General features: G+C 49.4%; 1 protein-coding gene across 1 annotated transcript; it reads right to left on the bottom strand.

The window, feature by feature from the left end:
- Positions 1-5,619: 5,619 nt before the first annotated feature.
- PRDM13 (PR/SET domain 13) lies at positions 5,620-12,973 on the bottom strand. Its single transcript, XM_047860790.1, has 4 exons — positions 12,830-12,973; positions 11,185-11,316; positions 10,763-10,883; positions 5,620-7,370 (listed from the first exon to the last, which is right to left on the bottom strand). Exons 1-4 carry the CDS (start codon positions 12,971-12,973, stop codon positions 5,620-5,622), a joined length of 2,148 nt encoding a protein of 715 aa, XP_047716746.1.
- Between the last annotated feature and the right edge of the window lie 277 nt (positions 12,974-13,250).

Genomic DNA, 13,250 nt, shown 5'->3' with positions numbered 1-13,250 from the left:
AAATGGCAAAGACAGTACCTAGACTGCATTGCAGTGATTTAGCTTTAAATAATTCGGAAAGCCTATCCTATAAACCCCCTAATGTATTTTCTTTTCTCTACATCTTCTTGGTTGCTAAGGCATTTCTTTCTCCAGCTTGCCGAAAATCACAAATAAGCTTATAAAATGCGACATCTTCCATTGACTCATTTCTCATTGGGTTGACTCTTGGCATACCTGAAAGCATTTTGTATCTCACACATGTGTTCTGCCGCGGTCCAATGCGCTCAAGTGAGCTTAAACCTGACCTGGTCATGTCTCCATTTACCTTAAGGTGATAATTCAGGAATCGACTGCTCAGTGTCAAGTATAGAATCTTATCTTTCTGCCGGTTGTCAGGCATTAAAAAAAACAAAACAAAACAAAACTATCTTTGACCTTCACTCTGTTCTTATGGACAGCCATCTGCTATTGCATTGCATCTCTCTTCACTACATTTCCTGTCGCATAAGACATTTCCACCTAAGGCTCTCTACACAAATCTCTGGAGTTGAATGTCTCCCCGTTCAAACACAACTCGCCATGGAACGTTGAATTTTCAGTCAGTCTCAACTTACAGGAACATTACTATACTGCCAACATTAAGAATAGGAAGTATGTGTTTGCAGCCACTTCCCACAATACCAAACTATTGCAGAAGAGTGTGTGAATAGGGGGGAGAAAAATAAAAGGTAGAGAATACTCACATTTGGATATCTAACGTATTTCATTTTTAATAAAGTTTCCTTACTCTACATGAAAATGTTCCTGAATCTGTTTAATTGTAATTACAAAAATCTGTCTTTTATGCTCTCACTTCCATAGTTTTGATACGTTCTGGTTTAGTTTTTATGTACTTACATGAAATGTTAAAACTTAAACAATTAAAGCATATTATCCTTGAAATAAAATCAGTGTCCTTAAAGGGCTTACAGGCGTACATACAGCCCTCCCCCCCACCCCCCGCCGCAACGTCGGTCCCTTTTTTTAGGGCCCTGGGACGGTTCGCAAGCCAAAGGCATTAACAAGTTGTCTGCCGTACAACCGGTTACACCTAATTTGAATTAAACCACAGTCGCAGATGACAGAAGCGCTCCTTTCATCTTTTGTAGGAAGGTCACCCAGCCCAGAGCGAGCGCCACGCTCCTTCTGGAACTAAACACGTTGGCCCCGCCGTCTGTTGAGTCCTCCCCTTCACAACTCACACCTGGGTGGCCAAGGGTCAAGTCTGACCTCCCGACGGCGCCAGCGCCTATGCCGCCTTCCCTTTGGGGAAGCAGCAGATGGCGAGGGCGCCGCAGCGCTGGTGCCGCTACTCCCCGCCACAGCAGGGCAGCAGCACTTAAAAATGACTCGTTAGGCGCCCGGAACTCCCTCCGCCTCCTGCCGTCCGCCGCGGCGGGGGCGGGAGGAGTCCCCGCGTCTCTTTCCCCAGCCAGGGTTCCCGGACACTACACCTAAAAGCGGCGAGACTCCACACCTCTGCCCCCACTCAGAACCCGAAAACCTCTGTTCCCAGGGAGAGAGAAGCCGTGAGTCACAAGAGCGCCGCACTCACTACCTGGCACTGCAGCACCCACGCAGGAGACGACACCGCCAGCGGGCCACGGGATCCTGGGAGACGGCTCCTGCCCAAACCTTCGCGCGCGGCCTGCCCGCCACCAATAGCAACCCTGGCTCCAAGGGGTGAGCCAATGGGAGCGCTCGGGCTAAAGCGGAGCAGCCAATCATCGCCCTCTCGTCTCCGGGGCCCAAGCACCAATACCAACACCAGCCCCAGCTTTCCTGGGGTTCCTCCGAACTGCATGCGGTTCTAACCTGGAGACCCACGGCTACTCACCTCATCCGCAGAGTCCAGCCAGTAAATGAATTTTCCCCAGAGCAGAATTTTGAGGAACTGCAGCTTTTACTGTGTGCCCCGTTCTCTACCCGACTCAGGAGGGGAGATGTTCATGCGCTCACCTCCGCGGCATGCTTCTGCGTAAACTCACCGCGCAGCCCAGCGTTTCAAAAATTAGTGAAAGCACGAGAGCGTTCTTCCCGTTCACTTAATCGCTATGAACCATTTGAACGAGTCGATGTCTGAGCTTAAAATAGAAGGATGACTTGATAAGGGGTCTGAGGAACTTTCTCTTTGGCAAAAGTGTGAACGGCCTTTACTTACTGAAGTTGGGCATGTTTGTCGGGGGCTGGAAGTGAACCAAGGGGAGAACAGCGCTAACACTTGTAAAAGGGCGTCAACACTTACCTCGTTCGTTGGTGTCTCCAAAATAAAACCACGGAGTTGGTAGGGTTATTTCACTATTGTTTGAGAGCTTGCTATGCATCAGGCTTTATGCTAAGCAGTTTACCTGCATTAACCCATTCAATCCTCACAACCTCCCTATTGCATAATTCAACTTGTTTTACAGATGAGGAAATCGAGGCAGTAGACCCTTCATAGTTACTTGTGGTCATCAGGATGAGAAGGAAGGAGGGTTGGGGGTGGGAATGGAGACAGATAGGAAACTGAAAGAAGTCATCTGAGAAACAGTAACTCAACTGAGCCATTTAAATAAGTAGTATTAGGGGCGGCAGGGGTGGCTCAGTGAAGCATGGACTTGGGCTCAGGTCATGCTCTGGTCGTGAGTTCAAGCCCCGCATTGGGCTCTGTGCTGACAGCTCAGACAGAGCCTGGAGACTGCTTCAGATACCGTGTGTGTCTCTCTCTCCCTCTCTGCCCATCCTCTGCTCATGCTCTCTCAAAAAATAAATAAGTGTTTAAAATTTCTTAAATAAGTAGTAGTAATGTTGTACATCACTGATTTGACTTCACAACTAAAATGAATAACCACATTAATAATATATGATAGTGTGCACATCCATGGACAAATATACAGGTTATGTAAGGCAACCTATGGAGAATTACAAATGACCTGCTATTAAGGACATTTTAAGTCTATATTCAACTTTCATTTTTCGTATTGGAATTTAATCGAATAACCTAGTCAATATCAAAGAGGAAAAGGAAGCTAGGGAGTTTTCTATTTTATTAAATTTTTATCAATTTAAAATGTATTTCTTTGACCAAACTGTTTTTATGTCTTGAAAACAAGAGTTATAGGACTAAGTAGTGAGCTAGGAAATGAAAGAAGGAAACAAAACTTTTACACCTGATAAAACTTTTTTTGTTTTAAATCTGGGCAGCCTTTCTCACTTCTCCTGAGGACTCACACAGTCTGTTTTCAGGAAAGTTTTCCAATATTTCTCTATAAGGGTGGATTTTGTTTCAAACAATAATTGCTTCAAAAGGCAAGACTCTGATACTATGAAGGCAGTGAGAAGCCCTGGATGTCTAGAGCCCAAGCTGAATAGGCAGCTGTGTGGGTTTGCTTCCAGTTCTGTTGTCAGGACCATCACTGAACCTCATGGGGCAAGCCCATGGTCATCCTCTGTGGGGAGGAAAGAAGTGAAAATAGCAGTAGCATAAGGATTTGGCAGAGAATAGGCTCTCAATAAATGGTAGTATCATTGTCACCATATATGCATGCTACTTCACACATATTTTTTATTTCTCTTTGGGTTTTCTTTTACAAAGCAAAACATCTTCTGGTTAGCAGACACCAAAAACCTGTAATCCCCAGGATAAGTTTTCTCATAGAAAAAATCTTTTTGCTGACCCAGCCCCCATAAAAGTCAGATGTCCTCCCCACCTCACCCCCATGCCTCTTGCTCTGATGGATTACAAAAAGTCTCTCCCAGCCATCCAGTGACATCTGCCATGTTCCCAACTGGGAGACAGCTGTGTGGGAACTGCTGCCGTACTCAGGATTCAGAAAATAAAGGTCATTTTTAACTGAGTTAAAATCATCAGGATCATATCCAGATCTTTTGGTGCCCTACAAGAATCTTCCCACCAACCTCTGGGAAGAGTACTAGAGACCTGGGCTCTTTGGGTACCTGCCCTTAGTTGAGGAGATGGCTCATCCTCCACTTCTACATAACGTCAGTGAAATGCTCCCCTGAGTACGGGGTTGGGGAGTGGCATAGGAAGGGGAGAGGGTGCTTTCCAATTTTAGCCCGCAGAAATATATTCTTTACGATAGTCTTCCATTCACTAGTATTAATTTTTTATACCCATAAGTGAAGTCATTGCTTCTAACTTTGTACTTCTCATTATGGGCCTCCCAGTGAACTTGAAGTGTATATTTTCTCTTCAGTAAAATGGGACACACATCAACAGCACGAGATTATTGGAAAGAGTACATGGAGAAAAGAAAACTACACAGACGAGTAGATCAGCACCTCCAATAATATCAATCCTCTTTTAGCATTTGTTAAATGAAAACTAAAGTGTATGAATCATAAAAAGCACAGAGCAATTTTCCTTTGTTTGCTTCCCAAGGAAACCCCTGTCAAAATGGTACATAGCAAGAAACAGTGATTCTACAGTTCCATAATTCTTTTTGATGAGGAATATGCATTTTTTTCTTGAAACTCATTAGCTTCTTTCCTAAACATGAAAACTCTTAGCATAATTAACATGATTTCAGAAAACAGTTACTTTGCCCGCTATCTGGGAGCATGTGAAGTACACATATTGGAAATAGTATATTTCCCTATTACAACACTACTTAACATTTACCTTATGAATAGTCAAAGTCTTCAAGTGTCCTGTGATTCATTTTATTATGGAGTCTTCTTGAAAATTGTTTTCGAATTAAACTCTTTCTTTAAAGGATCTGCTGAAATCGCTAAGTGAAGAAACTGTCATGTGTATCTTTATTTTTATTAAAGATTGCACAAACTGGAACCAAGACCAAAATACTGAATCCACTGTACATCATTCATTGTAAAACAACATACATCACATCTGTACTCTACCAAATAAGACATTTTCTTTAAAATTATATATTGCGTGCTTTTAGATTCATGCTTTAGATATTTTACATTTGTCATTACTCTTTTATAAATAATTGCAACTTGACCAATTTGCACACCTGCTACCACTATATAGTCAATGCGGGAAGGCATAGTCTTTGACACGAGAACAGATGAAATGGAAATATTTGGATAGATGGATGGATGTCACGTCTACCGAACTTTGACTACTGTTTCGCCTATTTAGTGAAATGCTAATGTAAACACACACACACACACACACACACACACACACACACACACACACCATCGTTTCAAAAGGCACAATTTCCTCCACATTAAAGAACAATTTAAAAATACATGGCAGTTAAAATCGACGCCCTCAAGGGCGCTGTGAAGTTCACATTAATGCGATCCTAAACCTTGAGAGCAGACCTCCTGGGTGGTTCATGGGAGAGACTACCCGCGGAGTCCAAGGGTCCACAGGGACCCGACTCGCTCCGGCTACGCAAAAAGCCAGATTTCTTCGAGCCACTTCTAAACCTTAGCTCTGAATTTCACTATAGGACCTGGGACCTCTCACTGTTCCAAATCTGGCGCCCAACCAAAATAAAAACGGTTTTGTCAACCGGTTCACTCTCCAGGAGCTCCTCTCTTCTCCCAAAAGAAAACCACTCTCCCCTCCCCAACTTCTTATCTCCGTTCCCGCCTCCCAAATCCACCCTTTCCCGAGAAGACTCGTTATGAGTCGCGCTCGCCGCCGCCTCCAGCCTCAGGGTCGCTCTGGTCGTCCGTGAAGCAGACGTCCACATCGCTGTCGTTGTCGCTCTTGGGCTCCCCAGGCTCCGGCGGGTAGTCAGGCTCCGCGCCGGGGCCATCGCCCGCCTTGGCGAGCAGGTTTTGGCCGGGGTGGCGGGACTTGACGTGGCGCTCCAGGTCCCGGCGGCGCACCAGCACCTTGCCGCAGAACTCGCAGCGGTAGGGCGTGTTGCCCTCGGCGTGCAGCCGGATGTGCTTGTTCAGATTGCTGGGGTCGCCGAAGGGCCGCAGGCACACTTTGCACTTGAGCGGCTTGTAGCCGGTGTGCGTCCGCATGTGAATCTTGAGCCCGTACTTGCGCGAGTACAACTTGCCGCAGTAGAGACACAGGTGGCCGGTCTTGGACTTGCCGGCGCCGCCACCTACGCTGCCGCCACCCCCAGCGCCTCCCGCCGCCACGACGGCGGGTGGCAGCGTCCCCGCGTCCAGGCGGCCTCGGCTTTTCCCGGCTGCCATCTCGGACAGCTGCTGCGTGTGCATAGCGATCTCTCGGTCGATGCTAGCCAGGGAGCCGAGCTCCGCAGGGCTTAGAGCGGCAGCTGCCGCTGCTGCTGCCGCCGCCGCAGGCCCGCTGAAGTAGGAGATGGACTCCGGATACTTGAGCAGCCCGCCGAAGTGCAGTTTGAGCGGGTAATAAGCGGCGGCGGCCGGTGAGCCGTAGAGTAGCTCCCCGTTGTAGACGGTAAAAGCCGGCATGACGGCAGGTAGGTGGCTGCACTCGCCACCCGGGTAGGCTTTGAGCCCGCCCGCGTCGAGGGCCGGCAGCGCGCAGCGCTCGACGGGCAGCCCGGTCGCAGAGGGCAACTGGGCGAAACGCGCTCCCGGCAGCGCAGGCGCCGCTGGCTGGGCTCGTTCCACATGCTTGAAGGCTGACGCCTCTTCCGGGGCCCCGGGGAGCAGAGGGAAGCTGCGCAGGCCCCCCGAGCAGGGTAGGCCAGGCGGCGGCGGCGGCGGGTCCCCCGAGAGCAGGCACTTGGAATGGTGATGGTGGTGGTGCGCATGGTGGTGATGGTGGTGGCCGGCGCCGCCCGCCGCGGGGTTCTCCCCGCTTACCGGGCGTCCGCCCGCCCGGCCCCCGCCCAGCAACCTGCCTAAGGCCAAGCCGGACCCAGGTTTGCCGCCGCCCTCCTCCCGGTAGGGGTCGCCATGCGCGGCCGCGGCCGCCCTGGCCAAGCCGGCAGGCTTGAAAGCCGAGCGCACTCCGGGGTAGAAGGCCAGGCCACCGCCCCCAGCTGGGGAGCCGCCTACGATGCCGAGGAAGTGGCCGTGTCCCCGGGAGGCCCCGCTCATGTCTAGGGCGCGGTCCGGCTGCTCCTTGCTCTTCTTGGACTGCCCCCACTTGGCCGCGGGTGGCGACGTGGCCGAGGGCGCAGAGGAGGCCTCGCGCTTGATACTCTCCCGCGCTCCGCAGGCCTGGAGAGGCGGCGGGGCCTGCGAGTGGGGCCGCAGAGTGCCAGCCGGGGCGGCCGCGGCAAAGTCGGGCGCTGGGGGTTTCGGAGAGAAGGGAAGGCCATCTGCGGCCGGGGCAGCGCCTTGGCGAGCAGCGTGCTCGTGGTGCAGGTAGGTTCGGCCCCCGCCGCTGCTGAGCACGCAGTGGAAACGTAGGTGGGCCTTAAGGCTGTTGGGGTATCTAAACGTCCTCCAGCAGTACCAGCAAATGTAGCGCTCCTCCCCTGGGCGAGAAAGAGTGGGAAAGCGACCCCGTGAGAGGCGAACAAGCGAAAGAGAAAGAAAGCGCACCCAAGGCAAAGCCCAGATTTATGACCAGAGGTATGAGCAAGAGTGTTCTTGGGGCCCAGAGAGTGAGTTAGTTCGGCGGCCCCACTGTAGCAAGGACTCCGAGAAGCCCCAAATGGCCAACTTTGTCACCATCTCCATCCTCTGGGATTACTCAGAGGCCAAAGGGGTGACCTGGGCCTTTCCAACGAAGACTTCCTCCGGGCCATCCGAGCAAATCTTCCTTGGGAGGGCAGCGCTCAGGCAGGCTGGCCGGGGGAAGAAACGAGCAGAGAGAGCAGCTGTTGCTTTAAATCAAGTGTTGAGGCTGTGCTGTGCCCGGGCCCATCTGTTGGCGTTTGCAGAATAGGTGGCGTATGTCAAGGAGTTTGGATAAACTGAACAAAGACCAATCTAATGGTCGTGAGCGCCTCATTACCAGGCGAGACAATATCTTGTATGTATGGGCCATATGTAATCATTCCTTTTCATACAACAATGCCTTTTATGTCCATTACCCACCCTTCCCACTGCCTCCCAGCCTTAAACATTTTGCCTGAGGTTTTCCTGGAGCGTGACCAACTGAAGGACCACATAGGGACTATAATCTGCTATTCTTCAAAATTATTTGTATCTTTATTTCCTCTTTAACCCCATTTAATTTGATGAGAAAAAAAGAAAACGCCCTATGTCCTTATAGTCTAAAAATTGAAGGATGATGTCGTATTATGTTCTCAGTTGTTCCACCTGGTAATTAATTAACTCCTAGAAAGCTGCACCAGTCCAGGCATAATAATAAAGTCCTTGGAAAAGATAGTTTAGTTTTTATGAAATGAATATATAGATAGATATGATATAGATCCTCAGCTTTTAGTAAGCATACAATTCTCTAGGAGGAACTATATACATGTTTTTGCTGTCAAGCCTTTTCTTGTGCTTAATATTATTAACATTAGTTGTTTTTAATTTGGCCAAGGTCTGGGAACACAATCGAGGGACACAGGTATGAAACAGATTGTGATCACATGGTGGAAGTTAATTTTCACTTTAAAATGGTCTTGTTATATCTGGACAGAAAACAGCGATCTTGCAGTTGGGTTTCTTTTTTTGGTGTTATGGTTGCTTGATAATACTGAAGAATGTCTGTGAGAAAGAAGTTAGTTGAGCCACAAGGAAGTACCCAAAATTTGTCTTATTAAATTCAATGGAAAAATTAAATTCCCTCCCCCTTGCACACAAGCAGCTCAAACTTCTAAAGCATTACTACAAAAACAACTGAAAAAAGTCCTATATCTTCTTCCCTTCATGTGTTTTATTTTCAGCTTTGCATAAAGCAAGTAGTCCCTCTAGATAACTAAAATGCAAGGGTCAGTTCATTCCAGCTGACATCAAGGTAGGGCAGAAAGCAGAGTGGGGGGCGAGGATTACTTCTGAGAGCCTACCCTAATTGTTCATGGAAAACTTAAATAAAATCATTTCAGTATTTCTGTTAACTTGTATTGAACATCCCTGTAAAATAAATCTGGAAAAAAAGAAGAGACTTCCTGGGTTCTCTTGCTGGGTATGCTGATTTAACATCTTAAATAACCTCCCTTCTCCTAAGTTCAGAACCTCCCTCTCTACCCCTTTTTAAAGAAGGAATTTTCAAAGGCTGCCCTGGAATGACTCTAGTCAATCAAAAAGCCAAGTAAGCTTCCTTCCTAAAACAAAGGGTCCATATTTTCCTTAAAATTACTATGGAATTGAAACCCACTGGAGTTACTCAATGTTGGAAGAATAGCAGCCTTCCCTACTTATTTCTTCATCTTTTCAAGAGTTAAGCAAATTCTCTGTTTCATTATGTTCCTTTTTCAATTTATTCTAACCAACTGACATGTTCTCCAGACTCTGAAATCCAAGTCATGCCAAAAGTGTCAAACACACTTCATGAGTGACTTTGCCTCCTCATCTTGGTGTAACCCTGAGGTTGCCAAGATTTCAAGTATATCAAAGGTGGGGAAGTCAGGGTTCAGAATAGCCCATGCATTCCCAAAAGGAAAATGGTGTTTATTCTGACATCTGTTCATAAGCTTAATTGGCTGAAATGAAAACACGAGGGCCACCACTCAAACAGGTTGCTTTTGTATGATTTGAGAGTGCCTAAGGAGGGGTGTTCTGTGTAGAAATGTCTGGCCCCTAAAGGTCAGCAGCTGTTGGAATTGTCCTGTAGTGGCAGATTACAGTTCTCCACTACAGATCTTTTATCATGCTTCTCTTTTAGTGGGAGAAGTTGACAAAAGAATTTAATATAATGTAGTATAAGGAACAAGCTACTTTAGGATAATCTTTTATGAATACTGTACACACAAGTCTACCCACAAGACAGTGATACTTTGAAGTGAAGTGATTCATCATTCTAAATAAACTTCATTCTGTCTTATTCATGAATTGTTTCTTAATTCTCACATTTGTATTAATTTCTTTAACCCTATTTCTAGACGGATGAGATTTGAGCAGGCAATTTGGGAGGACAGCATGTTAAAATATTTCACAACATTCATTATATTGAGTTTAAATATAACTGTGTCTTTAGGAGAAATTACAAACCTTAACAATTGACAAGGAAAAAAGAAAGTCATGGAAGCTTTGTGAATTAAAAGGGAGGTCTCAAGATCTGAACTCTTGTAGCACCACCCAGATTTTTTTTTCACAGACAGTGTTCTTCAGTGTTCTAGGGGAGGTTTGAAAATGTTCTTCTCTTTAGTTACTGCCCCTTATTTGCATAAATCCACTCTTGGCTTTGGAAGGGATCAAATAAATCTAAGAAGAAACTGGGATACAACCCAGATTCAATTTAAGTAGGGAGGGGGAAATGAATAAATACCATTTAAATGGAAGGGCTTCAGTACCTGCCAACAGACCAGCTGTAAGTACCGTAATGCTTCTAAAATCCCGTGGAAATACTGTTCTTCAAACCAGTGAAGAGAAGCCCTTCCACCTTCTAAAAACGTTCCAGGTTTGAGTTATGCTTTTTGGAGCTCATGATGTGATCAATAATATGTTAAGGTTTCTTTATGGATTCCTAATTGAGTAAATAATTGTCTCTGGGTATGCAATAGGAAAGGATAGCCCCCATGTTCATAAAGTATTTTTTCGGTGTCGTCGCGAGACAGATTATTGTCGCTATTATCATTTACTGTTGATTGTAAGGTGGTAGTGGTGACGTCGTCTCTCTGCTCACACAGACAGGGAGCATGAATTCAGTTTTACATAGCTCGAGAGAAAGGCCCTGGGGTCGCGTCCAAAGAACGGAGAAGGGCTGGACTGTCACCCACCCGCGCTGGCCCGGAGGCCCTCTCGGGCTCGGTACCTTTCTCGTCGTGCGTCGGAGTTGCAATTGTGGGGATGTCGAACCACTGAGCCAAGGAGTTGGAATACCACACGGTCAGCTCCTCCCCTGGCTGGACGTCTCGAAGAGCTCGATAGAAGATCTGGGACAAAAGGAACGGGACAGCTTGCTGTCATTTCCTGGGTAATCGGTCTAAAAGCAACTAAAAGGAAAGGTTCAAGTCCCCGCTCTGACTCTGTGTGACCCTGAAAAAAACTATTGGACCTCTCTGAACCTCACTTCCCTCATTCTTCAAACGGGGGAAATAATAGTGTATGCCTTAGAGGGTTGTTGAGACGTTTAAATGAGACCTCCAGCTAAAGCGCTTTGTTCTTAATATTGATAGCCACCTCAGTAACGGTTAGGTAGGTAGAATTGGCAGTGGTGGGGGAAGCCCACAGTACCTGTCCTCCGGGTAAGTCTGCAATAGCTTCGAGAGTCTGTTCCTGGGGGTTCCTGGCTGCCCGGATTAACCCTATCCATTCCAGAGGGGAGCCCCCCGACTCGTCCACCAGCTCCCCTCTCACCATGCGCACCTGCAACACAAGCAGTGGTCGTTCTTCCTCGCGCCACGGCCAGGCCCACAATCCAGAGGGAAAGTTTATCCAACACCCCACCCGACTCTGACAAAATGGTTGCGTTCGCTTTGGCCAGACCTCTGTGGGCTGCTGGGAGGAAGGTAATTCCTAGGACCCTTGCTTAAGGAAGGGAGGAAGACAGGAGGCTGGCTACTATAACAGTCCCCTCTCTCGTCCCACCTTGGCAACACCAAGAGCGAAAGCACCCTCCGTGAGAGGCTGGGGGGTGGTCTTGTACCAAGATGTCCCGCACCCCCGCCCCCGCTCAGTTCCTATTCTTGCGGTTCTGAGAGCGGTCGTTAATATAAAAGAGACGTCAGCCCCAGAACCCAGAGTTTCCTTCACCTCCCTCTCGTGCCTCCCCAGGCTCACTACACAGCACCAAGATGCGGAGGTGCCTAGGAGTCCGGCAGCGAAAGTGTGTGAACGAACAACGCGGCCGCAGCATGGCCGGCTATTTAAAAGCAATTAAAGCGCGTGTAAAGAAGACTTTAGACCGCGGGGAAGAGGGTGATCGCGTAGGGAGTCACATGCGGGTCCCGCTGGCCCTGCGCGGGAGCAATTTCTTACAAGAAAGCTCAAGGCAGCGACTAGGCAAAGCTAAGGTCCTCCCCCCCCTCCCCCGCCACCCCCCACCGGACTCCTGCCTTCTTTTCCCGGTAGCTGTTGGAGAACCTTTGCCGGCTGGGACGCCTCAGGGCGGAAGGGAGCCTTTAAAACCCGACTCTGCTCGGAGGTCTATACGAAGTTCGGAGAGTTAGAACTGGCGGGTCGGCCCCGACGCCTCCCAGTTGCGAGCCTGGACTCTCAAAGCCTGGCTGCAGACGCGCGGACCCGGTGCCCCAGGCGGGTGGGCACTCCTCGCCCTCAGTCGGGGCCCCAGGCGGAGCCACTACCTGGATCGCTCGCTCTCCATCTACCCCAAACCCCCAGAAGACATCCGCTGGGGTGAGGATGGGGGTGCATCCTAAGAACTGACAGTTTCCCAAAGATTGTTTTTTTCGGAGCACATGAGATTAAATTATTTTAAGGCGAATTTAAGCCTTAAATTAGCGCGTTGAAGGGAAGAAGGTAAGAAAAGTCTTCAACGCCCTGCGCGCTGTGTAACAGAGAAAGGGCGCATTTGCGGGGAGACCCGGCTCCCCCCTCAACACACACACAATCCTCTCCGAACGAGACTCGGGAGCTTCAGGGAAACCGCGGATTCTGAGTGGTCCCCTCACGTAAACAGCCCCATGCACCCCGCCCCGGCGCTGTCCCCTCTCAGCCACGTCCTTTCCCCACAGTTCGGCCCACGTCCAGCTCTCAGTTAATGCGACTTGCGAGGAGTTACTGGAGTCCCCGGGCCACCTGGCAGCATTGGCAGGTAACGACTCAATCGCCCCTTTCCTCCGCTTGCCCTATCTACCCCTGCCAGGGCCAGGGCAAAGGGAGGCGAATGCCTGGAGGCGGAGGTCGGAATGGCTAATACCTTTTTCTTGGGCCCGGGTTCCCTGCGGTCTGACAGGTACTTGCCCAGCTTGAAGGTTCCAGGCACGGGCCCCAGGCGCAGGCCGGCCGGGATGCAGCAGTCGGCGCTCACGCTGGTGGCCGGAGCGCGGGCTGTTCCGTGCATTGCTGCCGCCGCCGCCGCCAGGCAGGCGCGTGGGCGCGCTGGGTGCAGCACAGGGCTCGGGTGACAGAGCCCGAGCGGCGCTCGAGCCAGAGAGCCGCACCCCGACGTGCGTCCTCCGCCCGCGCAGTGACGCGGGCGGGCATGCACTGCGCCTTTTCAATCAGGGCGGGCGCCTTTTGGCACCGCGAGCGCAAGGGCGCGGAGTTTGGTGAGAGAGTTGCTCTGCGCAGCAGCTGCAGAGTCCCACCCGAGAGGGTCACATGGAGTAGTTCCCTCA

This window comes from Prionailurus viverrinus, chromosome B2 (genome assembly GCF_022837055.1).
Source record: "Prionailurus viverrinus isolate Anna chromosome B2, UM_Priviv_1.0, whole genome shotgun sequence".
Taxonomy (NCBI): domain Eukaryota; kingdom Metazoa; phylum Chordata; class Mammalia; order Carnivora; family Felidae; genus Prionailurus; species Prionailurus viverrinus.
This window is presented reverse-complemented; position numbering and strand designations above follow the sequence as displayed.

Bases quoted from the DNA above. Each gene is read 5' to 3' on its own strand.
- PRDM13 (XM_047860790.1), bottom strand. From the start codon at position 12,973: ATGCACGGAACAGCCCGCGCTCCGGCCACCAGCGTGAGCGCCGACTGC. The intron at 10,884-11,184 runs GTACTGTGGGCT...CTTTTGTCCCAG, and splicing joins CAGACTTACCCGGAGGACAG to ATCTTCTATCGAGCTCTTCG. The intron at 7,371-10,762 runs GTACCGAGCCCG...TTTCTCGCCCAG, and splicing joins TCCGACGCACGACGAGAAAG to GGGAGGAGCGCTACATTTGC.